We start from the raw sequence: 21,535 nt of genomic DNA, 5'->3' as shown, positions 1-21,535 counted from the left end.
CTGACACAGACTCAGCTGTCATAATGAACAGAGTATGCATGATTTGGTTACGTGACTGTTTTTCTGTGTAGCTGCTGAATAGTAAAAGCTTTTTGAGTGTTCATCTTTTAATGGCACATACTCTAAAGTGCTCTCACACACTGAAAGACTACCTGAAACAGATTAGCCCAGCTGGAATTATAATCACATGCTCCATATACAGCTGTAGTGTGTGGATGGCACTTTGTTTGACATGCTTTGAGGACTACAGCTCCTTTGATACTGGCTGCTGTCCAATCAAACCTTTCTCCCTTTAAGTCACTACAGCAATTTACATAGAAGGATAATTTGCTTTCTGCTCTGTGTTCTTATTCTATTTCAGTTTCAGAAATAATAGGATTTGATTGCTCAAAACTTTTTTTAATTAATGTCAAAATTCATATTCTCTATAATTACATTTATGCATTTGGCAGACTCTTTTATCAATTGTGATTTGTCATGAATTTAAGGTATACATATCTAAAAAAAAAAGAAATTAGTTACCAGAAAAATAAGATTCAGTATTAAAAAGTTAATTCTTAATTTTTTGCAAAATCCTATATCCACCATGTTATTCTGTTATCTTTTCTCCCGTTTTTTCCAAACCGCGATAAATCCCAGTACTCCTTCTCTGCATAATGCAATAAATCTGCTAAACCAATCACAGCGCACCATTCCACACACTGTAAACAATAAGGGTGACGCTTTGAATACACACAAAATCCTAATTTTCTTCATCTACTTTGTACTTCGTGATCAACAAACAAACAAAAACAAAATAAAACTTTTGATTGCATTGATAAACCTGTGGTGGTTTCCTGTGGCGGGAAAGAAACGTAACCCATCAAAATCTAATAATTTACATGAGAGGCACTCGGGCGAATGCCGGCTGTTGCTTGTTCTTACAAGACAGCATCAAGCTTCTGTCATGCTAACACACTGACGCCAGGGGATCTTATGAAAAACTACCCATTTTTTTACTCAAAGTCAACAGAAATCGAGCAGGACCAAAACATTTTACAGCTATCAAAAAAGTTCAGCGAAGACGTCCCAGGGATGACAGCAGCAATGACAGTGTTCTTTAATATGACAAAGTAAGTGTTTCGGTTAATGCCATTAATGTTTATTTTTTTAATCAGTGTATACCACTAGTCAACTAAATGAATGGCAAAGATGAATGCACATTTATATATTGATTCAATAGATTTATTGCATTTTGTGGGAAAAATCAGTTTTTAAAATAAATCTTTGAAAATCAAATTATGGATTTGAATTTTTAATGTTATTATAACCTAAAGATGCTATGTGAAAGTTTGTAACAGAAAATAGTGATTTTCATCTTGTCACTTTCTTGTTATAGAAAACAGATTTTTCCCCAAATTAGTCAAAATGTATTTATGCATTTTGGAACCAAACTCTTCATTTATTGGCAGGCTGTTAAGGTTATTCTTCTTCTCTAAAACTGATTGACAGTTTTAACCTCACAGACAAGGCTTAGGGCTAGACCTAGAGACACATGTTGGAGCTGTCTCAACAAAAAATATAAAAAATGCCAATGTCCTTGATTTGTCATAAAATAGCGCGCTGCTGCTTTAAATATCCGATGCACGCCACCTGACAGAACAGGTAGCAACCTAAATCTTCTTGGCTGTTTTAAGCCTCCTGTGGCGCTTTTCGGTGTTTACAGTACACAAATTATGATATGAGGTACGGGCTCTTCAGTTTCTGCTACAATTTTATAAACTCACAGTGTTCACTGCAGTCTTAGGCTTATGGTATCACCAACAGCAATATATTAAAAATTCGCAAACAATCCATGTCCATGAGTCCGGGGGGTTTGGTGTTTTGCATTATGATATAACTACATATTAGTGTGATATTTTGTTTTGTTATTTCCCTAGGGCCGATAGCATTTGAAATCGGTTGGACCCAAAAGCGGTGGATATGACGTCAAATCTAACAAGCAGATCAACCGTCTACATTTTCACAGGATTTCAGAGGATTTGAACAATTGCAGATTCAATCATCATAACATATCCATTTAAAGCTAGCAATGAGATCTTAAAGAAAAGATGAAGAAAAGATCTGAGACACTCTACTTTGACTTGTAGAAGAATGGAGAGATCAATAACGCCTATATTTTATACAGAAGAGACCAGAAGCCTTGCATTTAGCAATTACACAGCATTACACCACAGTCATCAGAAAGGGCATCAGTAACAGATGGAAACTGCAGATCATTCAGTGATCATAAATCAATGGTCATAAATGGGACTGTGATAATTCAGGGCAATCTTAAACAGTTTGAAAAAGATTTTAAGAAATGCTCAGCTGAGCAAAACAAACCATTGAAGCAGACAGAAGACACATCCACCTTTCAAAACACAGATGAGCAGTCAAAAGATGACAGCTGATATAACTGAGAGAGGAGGTAAGCGAAGTAACAAAACAAACTGATCAAATTGAGAAAGAAGAGGATTACAGGAAAGAAAAAGACATGGTACAGGAAGAACTTGCAGAGAGAGGAGGACAAAAAACCCCATCTCTAATAAAAGAAGAGAAAATTGAAAGAGGAAATACAGTCCTGCAGAAAACGGTCAAGTCTAAAAAATGTGACACAATAACATGAAACCTGACTCCTTCACCAACTACAACAGCCATTAACCACAGCAGCCCACCTTCATCTAACTGCAACTGTCAAACACAGCATCAAATCGTACTCCTCATGGCCCCCAATGGGAAGTTTATTAATGAAAAGAAACTGTTCCTAAAAAAAAAAAACATTAAGAAAATATGGTGCCCAAACACACAGAAGGCCCTGGAGCTGGGTTTCCCATGTCATATCATCATCATTCATATCGGCACCAATGAGAGAGAGAGAGAGTAGCTACAGCTCTCATAAATTTAACAGAGAAGGCATCCTCCAACTTGCCTAATTACAAAATTATCCACCCTGCTGCTGCGCTCTGATTTCCACCCATTAGGCATATTAATGCAAGACTGTCCAGAGACTGTGCTCTAAAGCCCAATGTTCACTACGCACAACACCCCACCCTGAATGTCAACAGCCTCCATGTCCATCTCCACAGAAAGACTGTACCCATCTTAAAAATCCACAGACCGTCACATATTCTTGTGTGTTTTACCTTTACCATACAAAACGGGATCTGCCATTTCAAGATAAAAGGCAAAGTGTTATTGTGTGGTGATCGAAATGCCAGAAATGGAAACCAACCAGACTTTGTCAATATACAGGAAAACAAATACAAACACAAGCAGCCTCTGTCCTCACACAACCCAAGAAATTATTATGACAAACCCACAAAGTGGGAAAGGTCTAATATAGTTCTGTTAATCACTGAGCCTGTATATAGTAAACGGATGCATTCGGTGAGACTTTTTCGGCTGTTTTTTTTCTGGGGAACAGCACTAGATTATTTCATTACAGTCATTGATCCAGTGCATCTCAAAGCGAGTCACTCCTCAAACACATCTGTAGACCATTGTACGATTACACAATTGTTGATTTTGAAAAGGCTTTTGATTTGATCTGGCATGACGGACTCTTCCTAAAACTACTGGAAAATGGGAATGCAGGGAGAGCATTTTATTTAATCAGCAGCATGTATAAAAACAACACATGTGCTGTGAAAATAGGAAACAAATGCACAAACAACTTCTGTCCTCACAACAACAAGGAGTCAGACAAGGTTGCCCATTAAGCCTCACACTATTTAACATTTATATAAATCAATTAGCCAAAGCATTAATTCAAGTGCATCTGGCCCAACCCTGATTGAATTGGAAATTCACAAATGATTTAGTCATTCTGTCAAAAACAAAAGAGGATTACAACAGCTCCTTGACATCTTAGGAACATTTAGTCAAACATGGGTTCTTGAAAGATTTTTCAAAACAGATTCAGATGTAGGGAAAATACACTTCCAGTCAGAGCAGGAAACCAAGGGCTCCAATAAACCCATGAAAACACCGATCTGGGACTAATAATAAGTTCAACAGGGAATTTGGCTCAAACACATCTGTAGCCATAAATAAACTGAAAGCAAAAGCAATGGGAGTCTTAATTCTATCCAATATGAAATTCTAGTTTAAACATTGCTGAAAATCAAAAAAGCAATAATTGAACCAATAGCATTGTGAAATATGGGCACCACAAAGAAATTTTCTAAATATGAAAACAAGGAAACTGAAACTCTGCATACCCAAATATGTAAGAGCAGCCTATCCTAAAAGTAAATAGAGCAACACAAAACAATTCATGCAGAGCTGAAAAACGACAATACCCCTTATTGATCGACATCCAAAAAAAGAGCTCTGAAATTATACAGTCACTTAAAATCCAATGATCCAAGCCCAGTGATTCAATGCATGCTGAAACTACATCCAACCTTGCACAGCACAATCTGTCCTAACCAAATTACAAAATGACATCACCTATTGGAAAGATGTCACTAATTCACAAAAGAAGATTGAATATATTTACCACTGAAAGAGGATTACAAGCCAGCAGAAAACCTGAATTGTGTTAAAGATCATAAACTGAGACTAATGGATCATTGCCTGCCTATAGAGAGAGGACGTCAAAAACAGAGATGGCACTATATGTTGTGCCACTATATCAAATCCAGACATGAAACGACTCCAGGCCAGATCCATTTCGCACTGGAGCTACCGACTTTGGTGCAGATTTGGTGCGGATCCTGGCCAGAGTGGTCATTTTGGGCGAAAATGATCACAACAGTGGCAAAATATGTAACAGTCTGCTATGAACACAGGGAGTCAGCCAGTGTACCAAACTTAAAGGATTAGTCAATTTTCTTAAAAAAAAATCCAGATAATTTACTCACCACCATGTCATCCAAAATTTTGATGTCTTTCTTTGTTCAGTCTAGAAGAAAATATGTTATTTAAGGAAAACATTCCAGGATTTTTCCAATTTTTAATGGACTTTAATGGAACCCAACACTTAACAGTTTTAATGCAGTTTAAAATTGCAGCTTCAAAGGACTCTAAACAATTTCAAACAAGGCACAAAAGTCTTATCTAGCGAAACAATTGTCATTTTTTGGCAAGAAAAATAAAAAATATGCACTTTTAAACCACAACTTCTTTTCTTCCTCCGGCTGTGACGAGCCAGCGCGACCTCACGTAATTGCATAATGACGCCGAAAGGTCACGTTTTACATGTATGAAACGCACATTTGAGGACCATTTTAAACAATAAACTGACACAGAGACATTAATTAGTATAATTCGACATACAACAACGTCTGAACGGTCCTCTGTCTCCACACTTGTAAACACTAGGGCGTAGTTTCGCATACATCATCTGTTACCTTTGACGTGATGATGTATTACGTGAGGTCGCGCTGGAGCGTCACAGGATCTGACGAAGACAAGAAGTTGTGGTTTAAAAGTGCATATCTTTTAATTTTTCTCGCCAAAAATGGCAATCATTTCGCTAGATAAGACCCTTTTGTCTCGTTTGAGATTAGAGTCCTTTGAAACTGCAATTTTAAACTGCATTAAAACTGTTAAGTATTGGGGTCCATCAAAGTCCATCAAAATGAGAAAAATCCTGGAATGAAACATAATTTCTTCTCGACTGAACAAAGAAAGATAACAACATTTGGATGACATGGTGGTGAGTAAATATCTGGACTTTTAAAAAGAAAATTGACGACTACTTTAAGTCAGATACCATCTTAACATGTCTATATGTACAAAGTGTTTTACTTATGTTTTGCATTTATGTATTTATTTACTTTTTTGTATTTATTTATTCATCATTTATGTATTATCATATTATAATTTATCTATTAGAACGACTATTTTATTATTCAATGCTCATGTAATGGGCAATACTGTAAAGCTCATTTGAATTCTGTCAGAGAGAGAGAGAGAGAGAGAGAGAGAGAGAGAGAGAGAGAGAGAGAGAGAGAGAGAGAGATGGGGGAGTGTCATTAGTCAATGTTTGCTTTGCTCGTCTCTGTATCAAGCTTATCTGCACATCTTGCCAGCGATGTCTTAAGAAGAGCAAGACAATGGTGAGTGATTATAAATGCAATACTATTATTATTTACTGAATGAAAATGTCATTCTTATTCTGTTGTAATGACAGGCAGTGATTTCTCTGTCGACTTAATTTCATGTGAAACATCAACATCGCGCAAAAGACCGCAGGCAAAGGCTCCCAGCGTATATAAAGAAATGCATTTACTGCATAGACTGTATAGGCTACTGCAAAACGAATGTATTTCTATACAGTCTTTAATTCAAGACTCGTGCGCTGAAAAATACGGCACAACAACGCGTTCGTTGAATGAATTAACAACAGGAATAGATCAATCGAGCTCAAGGCATTGAATTAATGGCTGTGTAAACAATACATTGTACATCGCTGGGTTAATGAGTCACTTCGTTTATTCACAGAGCAAAGGAGATGTCACACTTGTATAGGCTATTTGTTTACGTCATGTGTGGATAATAACGAGTGTGTTGAAGAACTACTACTACTACTACTAACGTTACTCAAGAGAAATTACAAATATTTTATTTCACTAGCCTTTTGAAAAAATAAACATCACAGAAATGTTAATGATTTAATAGCCATAATGTTTTTAAATGACAAGTTCGGTATTTTATATTTAAAGCCCTGTTTTCAGATTGTTTATTATGAAATAGAACGGTTTCGACCGAAATTTCGACATATGCAGCTGCCCCGAGAATTTTCGGGTGTTTGTTGTTTCACCTCCCACCTCTACAATGGGTGTATAGGTGCACTGGAACAATCCTTTCTAAAATGCATTAAACTTTTGTTTAAAAAGACGTGAAACTCACCGAGTGGTCAGGGGTGTTCACTGATATGCTCACACAAACATCCCTGCAAAAGATGCTTTCCAACAGGTGTTTTAGCATTCGTTGTAAACTTGTGGACCTATTTTTCCAAACGCCTCACACCCGTATTCTTCCGTTGAATAATAAACACTCCAGCCCAGGTGGTGGCTATAATCCGCCTTTGCCAATTGCAGGAATACAAACAAAGTTCCCGGTGCGGAGTAATACCGTACCTCACAGCACATCTAATACAAGTCAATAGAGTTGGCAAAAACTACGATAAAACCTGTTGGGATCCATCCTTTGCAGCGATCTCTGCGCGAGCACACCAGTGAACACCCCCGACCACTCGGCGAGCCCCACATCCCTGCAAACCAAAGTTCAATGCATTCTAGGAAGGACCGCTCCCGTGCACCCACAAACCCACTATAGAGGTGGGAGGCGACACAACAAACACCCGAAAATTCTCGGGCCATCATCATATGTCCAAATTTCAGTCAAAACCGTTCTATTTCATCAAAAACAATCTGAAAACAGGGCTTTAAGTGTAAAATACCGAACTTGTCCTTTAATAAAAACTGTAATGGTTTGGGTCTCTAGTGTTGGGTTCTATTGATATAGAATAGCCTACATCCTGTTCAAAACACACTAGATAAAGGGGTTTTGTAATATATTTAATGATAAACATCATTATATTCTTTATTACTTAGGCCTGCAAGGTGTTTTCGCAGTGTTATGCTTTTTAAAAGCCAATTATGTTATAAGCTACCTTTGTGGAGGCTAAACATGTAAATTACAATACATTAAAAAACATATTTTTCAATCTTACTAATTTAAATCACAGCCAAATCCAAATATTTTAGTACCAAGACAAACATTATAGGCTATTATTTCTTTTCCCACAGATTGGATCTCCTTGTTTGACTGACCTGACACTTGACCATTGGAAGCCTACAGATGTTTGTAACAGCGAGCATATTTAGTCTAATGCCTTTTTCTTTTGCTATTTGGGAGGCATTTTAATGGACCTAAAATCCAAGGCTGCGTAGGTGTTGTGCGGGATTTGTCTTGGATATCATGGGTTGTGGAGGCTCCCGGACAGATGTGTTGGAGCCAAGATATATGGAAAGCTGGACCAAAGAGACGGAGTCCACGTGGCTGACCAGCACGGACACGGACATACCGCTGTCCTCCATCCAAAGCATTCCCTCAGAAAACTCTTCAGAAGTGGGCTTTCCTTCAGAGAAAACTGCCAACCTTGGTGAGAATGGAAATTTTGAGACCTTATATGATTTTGAAAAGATTAGTTGAAATAACACATCTTAATTCAGTTACTAACACAGACCTCAGTCCGAGGATTTCGCACATTGTAAACAGTCACATTAAATTGTCCGTGCCGTAAAGTGAGGATAGTGTTGTAAGGCTGCTGTTGGTGAGCAATGCATTCTAGTAGGCCTCTTGTTGCCATGGAGATGGTTAGGTCCAGTCAATACTGTACAATATAGGCAAGGTTGAGCACAATAATGCTCCTTATCTTTTTGTGCAAAATTGATACTCTAGTGTGTAACATTGTGTAAATGAGAACTTGTATGAATAACAAATAAACCTGAAGGATCTGATAATGCAGAAAAGATAATTCTCAGTTCATGGTTCAATATTTGTACATATTAGCAAGATGTAGCAAGCTTCTATTTAAAGGTGCAGTGTGTAATTTTTTAGAAGGATCTCTTTACATAAATTCAAAATATTATACAAAACTATATGATCAGGGGTGTATAAAGACCTTTCAAAATGCACCGTTATGTTTTTATTACCTTAGAATGAGATGTGTTTATCTACATACACCGAGAGTCCCCTTACAGGGAAGTCGCCATTTTGTGCCGCCATGTTTCTACAGAAGCCCTTAACGGACAAACTTTTTTACTAAATTGTCTCAGACGATGACATGTTTTTGCGGTGGCGGCTGACGTAGCTTCTCTATGCATTTCAAAAGCGAAGGGTGAGCAGTGGACTGAGCTGTTGGTTGCAATTCGCAACCTCACCACTAGATGCTGCAAAAATTTACACACTGCACCTTTAACTTTGTGTTTTAAAGAATTATCACTTTTTTTGATGTATTTATCTTATTAACCACCTTATTATCAACTCTTGAAGATCTGTTTGATGATGGCCTGCCCTCTCCAGCTCAAGCCTATCTGAAAGTTTGTTCAGCCATGTCTGAGGTGGGCTTGAATGACATGAAAACAGGAAGCACCCCTGCCGTACTCTCTTCGCAAGAGCAGGATGTGCTGTCCACGTCTGGTACCACATTACAGAGAAGAAGTGTGCTGCGAACTGAAGAAATTGTATGTATCTTCAAAAGAACATATTGATTATATTTTATTCAGCTTTTGCTTTGCACAAAGCATTGCCATCTATATGAAATATTGTTTTTACTTAAAGGGACAGCACCGAAAAATGAAAATTGTGTCATCATTTATTCACCCTCAAGTTGTTCCAAATTTATATATATATATATATATATATATATTTTGTTCTGCTGAATACAAAGGAAGATATTTTGAAGACCAAGCAGATCTGGGGCACCATTGACTTCCATAGTAGGAAAAAAATAAACCTATAAAAGTCAATGGTGCCCCAGATCTGTTTGGTTATTTTTTTTTTTTAAATATCTTCCTTTGTGTATACAAAGAAATGTATAAAGGTTTGGACCAACATTAGGGTAAGCAAATGAGGACAGAATTTCATTTTTCGGTTAAATATCCCTTTAATGCTTACACACCAATACCCATTTTATTATCCAGACAAACCATAACACAATTTTTCAAAAATTTCTCAAGTTATAAACATTTGTCATGTGTTTAAAACAATCTGCATATCATTTTAGACCTCATGCTAATGTAAAAACCACCACAATGTCATTACAACCTTAACACAGTTGACACATATTCAACATCTGATCAGTAGTATCAAAACCTTAGGATGTGTTAAAAATACATGGTTCCCACTCTTAAGCCAAATCTTGAATTCCCTGACTTTAACTTGACTTTCAAGACCTTTAAAAATTCCATAATATTCCTGAAATTCCATGACGCGTGGGAACCCTGAAAATAAAAGAAATAAAAGAGAATTTTGGGAAGAAGAGGCGAAAGAGCAAAGATTGTATTTTGCTTTATACATTTTCCATTCAATATGATTTATTACATTAACACATTCAGAAGTTTGTGATGTTTGCCTTCATGTTTCAATGCCTTCTCCTTTAGACCAAATGGCAGGACAACAGGATGTCCACCAAGCAGGTGACCATCACTGTGACTCAAAGTATCCGGAAGGTGGACAAGAGCGGAAAGATCAAGGAAACATCCCAAACCACATATGAGGTCATGAAACCAGTGGACGGTCTAAAGGATGCTGCCATTGACTCAGTGCCTAAATAAGATGCTTTCTTGAGGATTGTTCATTTCATTTGCCTGAAACAGATTCTGTCATGGATTTCTCAAAGCCTTGGCAAAGATATTATGGACCAAAGACGTTAAAAGCAGGGATGACCTGAATGAAGAATTACATCAGTGCTGTGATCAGCAGTATCATTCATCGGTCAATGCATTATCATCCTTAAGTTAAAGATGACATTAGATTGTTTTAATAATGTCTACTTCTTCTATGTTGTTGTCATGTTGTGTCCCATTTGTTTTTTGATGCATACAGGGTCTTAGTAAATGTACAGAACACATACTGTATATTGAAAGCACAAAACGAAGGCAATCAGAGATGCTGATTAATTTAAAAGTCTGTTCATCGATGAATGTGGTTTAAAGTATAACATATTTATTTAAATTGTTTGTGAAAAATACAAACAACAAAGCGTGGGTTTTCTCTTTTTATTTTTAAATTGATTAGTGATAGTGAAGTAGAAGTTTATTTGTTTTATAGAGTGTGTGTGACAAAGTGTATATGTATATGAGAATCAGGGCTCTTTTGGACATCCCAGTGTTATTCCCACACTACAGTTGCCTTGAAACTGTTTTTTTTTTTTTTAAGTTTTTGACAGTGTAGTGGCCAATGTATCGTAACCCTACTTGTAAAGTGGGTTGCATTTAACCCTTCCCAATGAACACAAACACCCGGAGCAGTGGGCAGCTATCAGTGTCCGGGGAACAACTGGGGGAAAGATGCCATGCCATGCTAGTCTCTTACCACTAGGCCATGACTAGCCAACCTTACCCTTTTAGACTAAACATCAACACTGTACTTGGCAATACTTGGAAACAAACAACATTGTCTTATCATTTTATAAGATTAAGTGCCATGTAAAAATTATTATGTGACCACAGGGAAAACATCTGTTCAAAACCTAATTAGTTTATGAAGCTACAGGCAAAAGTAATGTGTAAAGATAGATTTATTCTGTTATTTTAATACTGTGCCATTAGACATTACTGTCAGGAAAAGGATAATTATAGATTATGACAGATTTTTAGTACATTGTAAAATTATTTTAGGAATAACACTACAACATTGTGATCAAAAGACCACCCACTGTTAAAAAATTTTTGAAAGTCATCACTGCACAATTATGTTATTTGTAATATTTTTATTTGCATTGAAGTGCTTTTAAAATCACATTAAAGGAATATTCCATTTTCTCAAAAGAAAAATCCAGACAATCCACTCACCACCATGTCATCCAAAATGCTGATGTCCCTCCCCGTCCAGTCGAGAAGAAACCACGTTCCCTGAGGAAAACACCGCAGGACCCCTCTCACTCCAATGGACTTCAATAGAGCCCAACATCCAATACCCAACTCAACACCCAACAGTCTTCTTCAACTGAGTTTCAAATGACCACAAACGATCCCAAACGAGGCACAAGGGTCCCACCCAGCAAAACAACCGCCATTCTTGACAAGAAAAACAAAAAAGATCCACCCCCAAAGCACAACTTCTAGTCTAGATCCAGTCGTAATGCGTCAGCGTGACCCCACACAATACGTCAAGAGGTCACAGAGGACGAACGCTAAACTCCGCCCCAGTGTTTACAAATGTGTTGAAAGAGGACCGTTCCTACGTTGTTGTATGTCAACTGATACTAATTAATGTCTTTGTGTCAGTTTATTGTTTACAATGGTCCGCAAATGTGCGTTTTATATATGTAACACGTGACCTCCCTACGTCACTACGCATTTACGTTTAGGTCGCGCTGGACCGGACCTAGACGAAAAGTTGTGGTCCAAAAGAGCATATTCCCCATTTTTCTTGTCAAAAATGACAATCGCCTCGCCAGACAAGACCCTTGTGCCTCGTTTGGGATCGTTTGTGGTCCTTTGAAACTCCGTTGAAAAAAACTGCCACGTGTTGAGTCCAGCACCAAATGTTGGGCTCCACCAAAGTCCATCAAAACGAGACAAATCCTGCAATGCCCTCCCCAAAAAACACAACTTCCTCTCGACTGAACAAAGAAAGACATCAACACCCCGGATGACAAGGAGGTGAGCAAACCATCTGGATTCTTCTTTTAAGAAAATGGAATATTCCTTTAAGTCATTAATTGAATATAATGTTTATTGTGCTAAATGTTCATGTGCACCATTTTAAATCCCCACATCCTTTTACAGTCTACTTACTGGGACACTCAACATAATGGCAAGTGGTTTATGTAAACCAAGAGATTGTGATCAAACTGTATTCTGTTAGTCTTGTATGTCATTACAGGCACTTTCAAAGAACTGCATTTAGACTTGAGTTCGCTAAAGTATGTAAAGGAAAACATATATTGATCTTTCCTTCAAAATCTACTGTAGTACATATTTTTTCACATATATACATGTATTGCATGACTCACATAATTAACTAATGAACACAGTCTTGTTATTGGCACAGCTGCAGTATAGGCAATGTGTAGTCATGTGTAAGCACAAGGGAGTTACATGGTAATGAAGAAAGAACATGAAATTAAAATAAAAAAAATACAGGACAACATAAAGGTAACAACCTGTGTAAGCAAAGCCATACCGGTAATGCAGCATTGGAGGAGATCTATAATCATAGTCCTGTTTCCTGTAGAGTATGAATTTGTCTCTGCTCATTATACTCAATGGGTCCCAACCTAAAGCATGGCTCCTTCATCTTCATCCACTCATCTGCAAGGAATTCTGGGAAGAAAAACGCTATCTCTCTCCTGGCTGATTCAACAGAATCTGAAAGAAAGGGTATGAAAGAATGTGCTATCTGAACATCTGTCTGTCAAAAGTAAGTAACAAGCATTAAAGGGACAGTTCACCCAAAAATTCTGTCCTTATTTACTCAACCTCGTGCTGTTCTAAACCTGTGTGTTTCTTTATTCTGTTGAACACAAAATAAGATATTCTGAAAAATAATGGTAAGCACACAGCTGATGGTACCCCATAGTACTTGTTTCTCCTACTACTATAGAAATCAATGGGTACCATCAACTGTGTGCTTACAATTATTAGTCAAAATATCTTCTTTTATGAGGAATGAGGACAATATTTTTTATTTGGGTGAACTGTCCCTTTAAGACAATACTCAAATGGTTTGAAGTTTTCAAAAACAAAACAGATCTTAATTTAAATTAATCTAGGTTAGTGTGTCTGTATTATTGCTACCATTAATATTCATTTTCTCAATTGCGCACAAACAGAAGATTATCTAAAGACTTATTTTACATAGACATTATTTGAATAAACGTAAGCCAATAAAGGCCAATATTTTAATTTTGTCATTTATATGTATAAATGATAGTGTGTGCTTAGAAGGCAATGCTGATAGAGCTTGTAAATCTGTGTAATTGCTGAGAAATTTTAGTCAATAAAGAACCATAATGTGAGAACTGTTGTAACACTTATTTTTTTCAATCTGTTTAACCAAATAAATCCGAATTGAAATTATGTACCTGAACCATGGGTGGTGTTTCTGGTGTCAGTCAGTCCGTACTGGCCCCGAAGGCTCTCTGGTGAAGTAAAACGGGCTCTAAACACTTTTGTTGGGCCCATCATCGCTCTCCAGTGTGTGATAGCATCTTCCCTGGCTAAGATGTAAGCTCTCATTGGGCCACTGAAATAAGATTCAAGAGTTTATTTTCAAATGTACAAGAAACACTTTGAATCTGGGAATCCGTTAGGAGTCGAAAATATAAAAATGAGACGCAAACCACAATACAAGACTAATTTAGCCAAATGCAAATGTGTAAATATATATGTGAATGTGCAGTGTAGACACGTATAAACTGTAAATGTAGTGTGAACATGTAAGTTCTGCTGATATTATACAGACATATGCATACAGTACATATAAGATATATATTTAAAGATATATACATATAAACCAGTATATACACTCACCTAAAGGATTATTAGGAACACCATACTAATACTGTGTTTGACCCCCTTTCGCATTCAGAACTGCCTTAATTCTTTGTGGCATTGATTCAACAAGGTGCTGAAAGCATTTTTTAGAAATGTTGGCCAATATTGATAGGATAGCATCTTGCAGTTGATGGAGATTAGTGGGATGCACATTCAGGGCACGAAGCTCCCGTTCCACCACATCCCAAGATGCTCTATTGGGTTGAGATCTGGTGACTGACTGTGGGGGACATTTTAGTACAGTTAACTCATTGTCATGTTCAAGAAACCAATTTGAAATGATTCGAGCTTTGTGACATGGTGCATTATTCTGCTGGAAGTAGCCATCAGAGGATGAGTACATGGTGGTCATAAAGGGATGGACATGGTCAGAAACAATGCTCAGGTAGGCCGTGGCATTTAAACGATGCCCAATTGGCACTTAGTGTGCCAAGAAAACATCCCCCACACTATTACACCACCACCAGCAGCCTGCACAGTGGTAACAAGGCATGATGGATCAAAATTCTCATTCTGTTTATGCCAAATTCTGACTCCTGAATGTCTCAACAGAAATTGAGACTCATCAGATCAGGCAACATTTTTCCGGTCTTCAACTGTCCAATTTTGGTGAGTTCATGCAAATTGTAGCCTCTTTTTCCTATTTGTAGTCGAGTTGAGTGGTACCCGGTGGGGTCTTCTGCTGTTGTAGCCCATCCGCCTCAAGGTTGTGCATGTTGTGGCTTCACAAATGCTTTGCTGCATACCTCGTTTGTAACGAGTGCTTATTTCAGTCAAAGTTGCTCTTCTATCAGCTTGAATCAGTCGGCTCATTCTCCTCTGACCTCTAGCATCAACAAGGCATTTTCGCCCACAGGACTGCCGCTTACTGGATATTTTTCCCTTTTCACACCATTCTTTGTAAACCCTAGAAATGGTTGCGCGTGAAAATCCCAGTAACTGAGCAGATTGTGAAATACTCAGACCGGCCCGTATGGCACTAACAAACATGCCACGCTCAAAATTGCTTAAATCACCTTTCTTTCCCATTCTGACATTCAGTTTGGAGTTCAGGAGATTGTCTTGACCAGGACCACACCCCTAAATGCATTGAAGCAACTGCCATGTGATTGGTAGATTAGATAATTGCATTAATGAGAAATTGAGGTGTTCCTAATAATCCTTTAGGTGAGTGTACATACATATAAAATGTTCAGTGCAATGTAAAGATGGGTAATGTGCATGTGCAAAGTCCAGTCAAGGTAGGTTGGAGATTGGCTCTGTATCGAGGTGTATAAAGTGTTTAAAGTGTCATACACGTACGAAGCGTAAAACTAAAAGTGAGTAGGATCGATGTAAACGGATCATCTTTTAGCAAGCCATATTATCAAATTTAAGCAAAGACGCCAAATGTTATTTGAATGTATCAGTACATACATCTTTTATGCCTTATTCACAGAACCACATGCACAATTTTAAAGGTACAATAAAATTAAGCACAGGTGAGTACAAGTGCCACGGCACTGTTTTAAATTCCACAGACAAAGATGAGACCTGAGGACAGGGTGCCATGGTAACATCAGCCTCACTCTCTAACCTGGACCAGCCGCAACTTAACAGTACTTCCTCTCTCCAAAGATGACAGATCTGCATACATTTTTTTCTTGCAGTACTGTACAATAATGTTACTGAACATGTAAGATAAAGTCTATAAATGGTTATGACTGGAAATAATGATGAGGGTAGCAAGGGTTAAGTGGTTAACCTTTGATAAAGGTTTTTACCTACATAAATGCACAGACAATTTGAAGAAATACAAGGAACACCAGAAAAAGCTAAAATGTTCAGATGACGCATGTGTTGAAGCATACTGATCCAATATGGCCAAGAAAATCTGCTACTTAATGAAAATGAATGAAAAAAACTGTTCATTGTGCGATAGTAACAATGGCAAGCTAAAAAAAACCTCACTTGTTCACATGATATGTGTTGTGTAATAGCACACACTGCTACTATGTCAATGGTTTCGAGCAAGTTCTGTAAAAAAGATAGCAAACGCCTTCTAACTTATTCATGAGATTGATTAACAGACGCTCATTTATTTTGCTTGAGTCATTAGTCAAAAGTACAAGGGTACATGCTGTTCCAAAAAATATGAATAATATCAAGATTGCCTGCTATTTATTCCTTCAAAAATCCACTGTATCAAATAAGACACCTCTGGTTTTATAAATTGGTAGTATTTTAATATTGAAGGGGCTTCAATAACTAGAAATCATTAGGGAGAAAACTGAAATTTGAGCCAAGATAAAAAATAATTTACCTTGACATGAATTCAACCAATCTTTGGTAGAAAAATCGTCCTGTAAAATAAAAAACAGATGAAAAGAAATCGCTGATTAATTGCTATAAGTCTTTGATTTGATTTTAGCAATTCATCCTTTAAACGATCCAACAAGGGTGATGTTGTGGTTCACACAGCAGATTTTTGCTACATCTGCTATCTTGGCCCGGCAGTGTTTTGAATATATTATACCGACACATGGACGCTTAGCAGCTGCATTTTCTTCAGAGGAGAATATGATTATAAGCTGAGACTGAGTAACATGTAACCATGACTCATCCTGTTTAACATCACACATCACTGATACACACCCACACAAGTACATCACCATTCAACTTGAGTCTCTACAGAAACCATTCCATTCATATAAGTCTGGATAAGGAAAGCTGCGCTAGCTTTGTTTTTCCACATCGTAGGGCAGATCTATGGCTTACTAGGGAACAGTATAAGAACATTTAAAGCTGCGTATACGTATTTAAAGTTGTGTATGAGCTTAAATAGTTACAAATATTTGAAAAAATGCTGGGTTGCTTTTAACACAGCGTTGGGTCACAAAGGAATGAACCTAACCCGTTGGGTTGTAATTTAACCTATGCTGGGATGTTTCAACCCAAAATGCTAGGCTGTATTATTCTATTGCCAGGTCAAATATAAATATTTTCTGGGATATTTAAGCCAAATTTAACGCAGCCTTTCTTTTTTAGAGTGTATGTGATCCTGTCTTTTATTGGCTCCCTTGGTAAACATTCACAAAGAAGCCTATTAAAATAAATCTGCATTCTTAATCCTTTTGATCTTTCATTAAAAAAATATTTCGAGTAAAACAATTGAAAGTGTGGGGGGGGAGTCACATTATGAAATAAATGTTTTCACCAATACACAGGCTGTTTCTGAATTTCTGATGTTAATCTGGAGTACCTATAGAGTAGTATTACATCCTTTATATCTCCGAAGAGTCTTCAGTTTAATCAGCTTTATAATAGAAATATTAGCTTTACTGAATCTTTCCGATAACGTATGAAAAAATGAAGAAGGAGGAGTTATACCGCGGGAGGAGTGAGTATGAGTCATGCAACACTATACAACACTGTTTAACTTATGATTCACTACATGTTCCTGTCATTTATATAATATGCATGCGCCTATTTCCAACATAAGACAGAAGTCTTACTTACCGCATGCAACTCATGACCCAGTTGGGACTTTTCAATGAAATCCAGTGCATCAAACGCACACGCATAACTCAGCTGATTCCCCGGATAATAAACTATATCCATTGTTTCCATAAGGCTGGCTTTCTTCTCCTTACATCCAAAACACACTTCTTCTTTCGTGCCATTGTTGAGTTTTAAAATTAAACAAAGCTGTCACGTGATGTGATGTTTGTAAGTTCTAGCGTCTCCCGCTGATTGATGGGTGAGCGGGGTTTTCCGGGGGAAGTGCCCATAAAAAGAAGTGATATATATAGAAACCCCTGAAACGTCAGCTGGACCCATAATCGAAAAAACTTTCCAAAACTTGTACGAACCCTGGCGAAGTGCATTTGGCACAGAAATACTCTGTAACACTCCCAACTGCTTTTTTGACACTTTGCCTACGTTTAGCATGAGGAAACAACTCTATAACTGTGTTAATAAGTCATAATGCATCAAATACCATTGAACCACCCCTTTAATTAGTGGCCCCCCTTAGAAATCAACAAAATATATTTGAAGTAAATTCCTTTTCATATTGACAAGATTCCTATTCAAGGTGACAAGAAATGTGAAACTGTCCGCCATGACTTTATGTTTCACAGGCGTACACATATAAAGTAACACAAAGGCCAAATTCCTTAATCAATTAAAAATTCCATTTCCACTATCAGGAAAATAATAAATGATTCACAAAAAATTATGTTACAAATCTACCTGGAAGATGATGTGTGTCCATACTGTCTAATGAATTTTGAGGAAAATAGTTTGAGTGGCTAAAATCTCTTCAAGGACTACAGCTGAAGAATGCAGAAATTATTTGAGACTACAAAAAGAGCATTTGGCGACAACCTCACAAGAGGGGTTAAGTGCAAACAAGGATAAAAATTTTACCCCATGTCTACAGTTAATTGTACTGATTATGCATAAGAATTAATTGCGGAATTAAAGTTTTTGTTTACACCACATATATGTGTGTGAACTGTGAATAATAATTATGTATATAACATGCATGCCATGTATACTTTTAAGAAAAAGTACAGTATTTATATTTATATATAATATAAATTATACATAAATATACAAATGTATAAATACATGTAAACATTTCTTAAATATATACATGCATGTGTGCATATTTATATATAAATAATTATTATACACAGTTCACACACATATATGATGTAAACAAAAACTTTTATTTTGCTATAGATAAATCGTGATTAATCATTATGCATCCCTAATACTGATGGATCTTTAATGTTGTTGGTCTATTTTTCTGCCATAGAGCCTAGACTTCTTGTTCAGAAACATAACTGCATGGATTCTATCAAATATCAACAAACAAAAAATTTAAACCTGACTGCATCTGCTAGAATTGCATATTACAGTAGTATATATTGGGTCTTGTTTAAAAAAAACACAACTCAAAATAAAAATTGGTCACGGAGCACAAAATGCTGGTTCTGCAATGACTATCGCGTGACCTGAACCTTATAGAAAATCTTTTAGGGGTGAACAGGAGAGGAGAGACAACCTGCGAATTTGAAGGATCTAAAGAGATCTGGTATGGAGGAATGATCTTTGATTTCTTATCAGTTTTTTTTTTTAACTCATCAAACCTGATACAAGAAGATACAAGAACCTGATAAAGTTTTTTTAAGTATTGAATTAAAGGGTGTCATTAACTGTGGCCACAGTGTTATTTGTTTCATAATGAGATTTTCAACCCATTTCTACTATTTTACTTCAAAGATTCAAGATTTTGTTTTTTGTTTTTTACTAAAAGTTCAAAGGGTTAACAACAATGCAAATGTATTTTTTTGTTCATATTTACAAAGGGTGCCAATAAGTCTGACCATGACTGTATTTATATTCAGTTTATATTATTCAGTGTGTGTTTCATGAAGAGAAATTCTACCTGCATGTTCAGCGTAAAACTTTTCTGAATCTTCTCTTCTCCACATCAGATCTTTCTTTCTGATAATAATGAAGTTTTCTACAATCTTCTGATGAAGAGCCTGAGAAAGTATATAGCAAACAAAAATCAATATATGCAAATCATCCCCAAAAACACCTGCTGCAGTTCCACCATTAGCCTTTCTGGTATTTCACTTAAAACAGGGACAGGTTTTAATCTTTCAAAAAAAAAGTAATAAAGTATAGGTTGATACAAGCAAATAAAAACAAAAACATCCATTCACTGGTATAAATTCAAGCAGTCTGAGGTCCAATTTTCAAACCAGACTGCAAGAGGAAATTGTCACTAATGAAAGGCACTTTGAAGCTACAGACAACAGAAATTAAATCAGCCAAGACTCATTTTAATAGTAAAGACAAAGTATGTAGCATTAATTCTCCACAAATCAGATGGAGCCAGAAGACATCCATTTATTTTATTTTTAAAGCAACAGTTCATTCAAAAATAAAATTTGTTTATCATTTGCTCAGCTTCATGTTAATCTAAACCTGTATGACTTCTGCAGAACATAAAAGAAAATATTTTGTAGAACAGTAATTGACTTCCTTTATATATATAAATACACAAAACACTGATACATCTCTTAAAATATCTTCTTTTGTGTTATGCAGAAGAAAAGTAATATACAGGTTTTGAACGACAAAAGGGTTAATTAATATGTCAACATAAACATGTCAAACAAATAGCTGGCACTTGATGGAAACACCCAGATTTACAAACACATTAGGGAATGTCTTATGATGAAGGTACTGTAAATACCTGCAGTGCTGTCAGTAAACTAAAGTTATGTAAATTATGAGTATCAAAATGTGTCCCCGTTTAACTGAATTAACCCTATGCTTCTCTTGAATTCTGTATAAATGAGACTAGTGCTCATTGTGACAATTTTAGTGCAATCCTTCATGATAATCTCACCTCCAGAATGAGAGGATGAGCCACGGCATCTGGTTTTATGACCGCAAGGGTGAGCTGCAGTGCTTTGCCACATCTCATGCCTGCCAAAATGTTACGATAAACTATTCCCTACACGAAAGCGAGGAAATATAACGTTATATTACCCGCGTATATTGTTTACAATTCGAACTGATCAACCACTAGCTTTAAAACATACGAGGGCACGTGAGCATTTCAAACATCTATAAATTCAAACCTCTATTTCGACGATAAATTACACACAAAAAAAGCTATTTTACAAGCGATTTACTATAAATACTTCTTACATATCGACTACACTTTATATTAGCTTTTAAATAGTTTTCTAAAGGAAACATAGTTTTGTTTATAACCCGTCCTTTCTCCGTGCTGTTTGCTATATGGGCGCCGCCATCTTGAGCAGCGCGCTATGTTCGAATTCATACAGTGATGCGCAGATTCATCGGTGTATGACATCAAAATACAGCGACAGCAAATCCATCCATCTGCGAAGCGCAGCACGAAGTCGAACTTAATCCTAGATACAGAAATTGGTATAAAAAGAAACTTTATTGATAGTCAGCTCCGTATTGTTGCGTGAAGGTGGTGTGTCCTGGAAATCCGGAAAATAATGATAAATAGCGAACAATACATCTATAAAATAAGACCCATGGTTACTAGGATTTTAAAGATTATTTAAGGGAATCCATGTAACTTAATGTCAGCAACTAGCCTATATAAAATAAAATATATATTTAATAAAATGTACCGTTTTTTTATGTGCCCTTCTTTATTAAATAATGTTTATTAAATTTATCTCGTTAAATTATAAATATATTATAATATACGATTTATTATTATTATT

The 21,535-nt window shown here is 36.6% G+C and overlaps 2 protein-coding genes across 3 annotated transcripts; one reads left to right on the top strand and one right to left on the bottom strand.

The window, feature by feature from the left end:
• The first annotated feature begins 7,953 nt into the window (after positions 1-7,953).
• Positions 7,954-11,460, top strand: baalcb (BAALC binder of MAP3K1 and KLF4 b). Its single transcript, XM_055185443.2, has 3 exons — positions 7,954-8,137; positions 9,031-9,221; positions 10,140-11,460. Exons 1-3 carry the CDS (start codon positions 7,954-7,956, stop codon positions 10,311-10,313), a joined length of 549 nt encoding a protein of 182 aa, XP_055041418.1. The 3' UTR covers positions 10,314-11,460.
• Positions 11,461-12,420: 960 nt separating this feature from the next.
• On the bottom strand, positions 12,421-21,179 carry nme6 (NME/NM23 nucleoside diphosphate kinase 6). 2 transcript variants are annotated; one of them, XM_055185445.2, is made up of 6 exons: positions 21,045-21,179; positions 20,674-20,781; positions 19,699-19,798; positions 16,564-16,603; positions 13,790-13,950; positions 12,421-13,073 (listed from the first exon to the last, which is right to left on the bottom strand). In XM_055185445.2, exons 2-6 carry the CDS (start codon positions 20,749-20,751, stop codon positions 12,919-12,921), a joined length of 534 nt encoding a protein of 177 aa, XP_055041420.2. In that variant the 5' UTR covers positions 20,752-20,781; positions 21,045-21,179; the 3' UTR covers positions 12,421-12,918. The 2 variants fall into 2 exon arrangements, with proteins under 2 accessions (XP_055041420.2, XP_055041419.2); XM_055185444.2 differs by having other exon boundaries at positions 20,674-21,115.
• Between the last annotated feature and the right edge of the window lie 356 nt (positions 21,180-21,535).

Source organism: Misgurnus anguillicaudatus, chromosome 18 (assembly GCF_027580225.2).
Source record: "Misgurnus anguillicaudatus chromosome 18, ASM2758022v2, whole genome shotgun sequence".
Lineage (NCBI taxonomy): Eukaryota > Metazoa > Chordata > Actinopteri > Cypriniformes > Cobitidae > Misgurnus > Misgurnus anguillicaudatus.
This window is presented reverse-complemented; position numbering and strand designations above follow the sequence as displayed.

Bases quoted from the DNA above. Each gene is read 5' to 3' on its own strand.
- nme6 (XM_055185445.2), bottom strand. From the start codon at position 20,751: ATGAGATGTGGCAAAGCACTGCAGCTCACCCTTGCGGTCATAAAACCA. The intron at 16,604-19,698 runs GTAGAATTTCTC...TTTATTTTACAG, and splicing joins GTTTTACGCTGAACATGCAG to GACGATTTTTCTACCAAAGA. The intron at 13,951-16,563 runs GTAAATTATTTT...ATCTTATTTCAG, and splicing joins TTGGTTGAATTCATGTCAAG to TGGCCCAATGAGAGCTTACA.
- baalcb (XM_055185443.2), top strand. From the start codon at position 7,954: ATGGGTTGTGGAGGCTCCCGGACAGATGTGTTGGAGCCAAGATATATG. The intron at 8,138-9,030 runs GTGAGAATGGAA...CAACTCTTGAAG, and splicing joins AGAGAAAACTGCCAACCTTG to ATCTGTTTGATGATGGCCTG. The intron at 9,222-10,139 runs GTATGTATCTTC...CTTCTCCTTTAG, and splicing joins TGCTGCGAACTGAAGAAATT to ACCAAATGGCAGGACAACAG.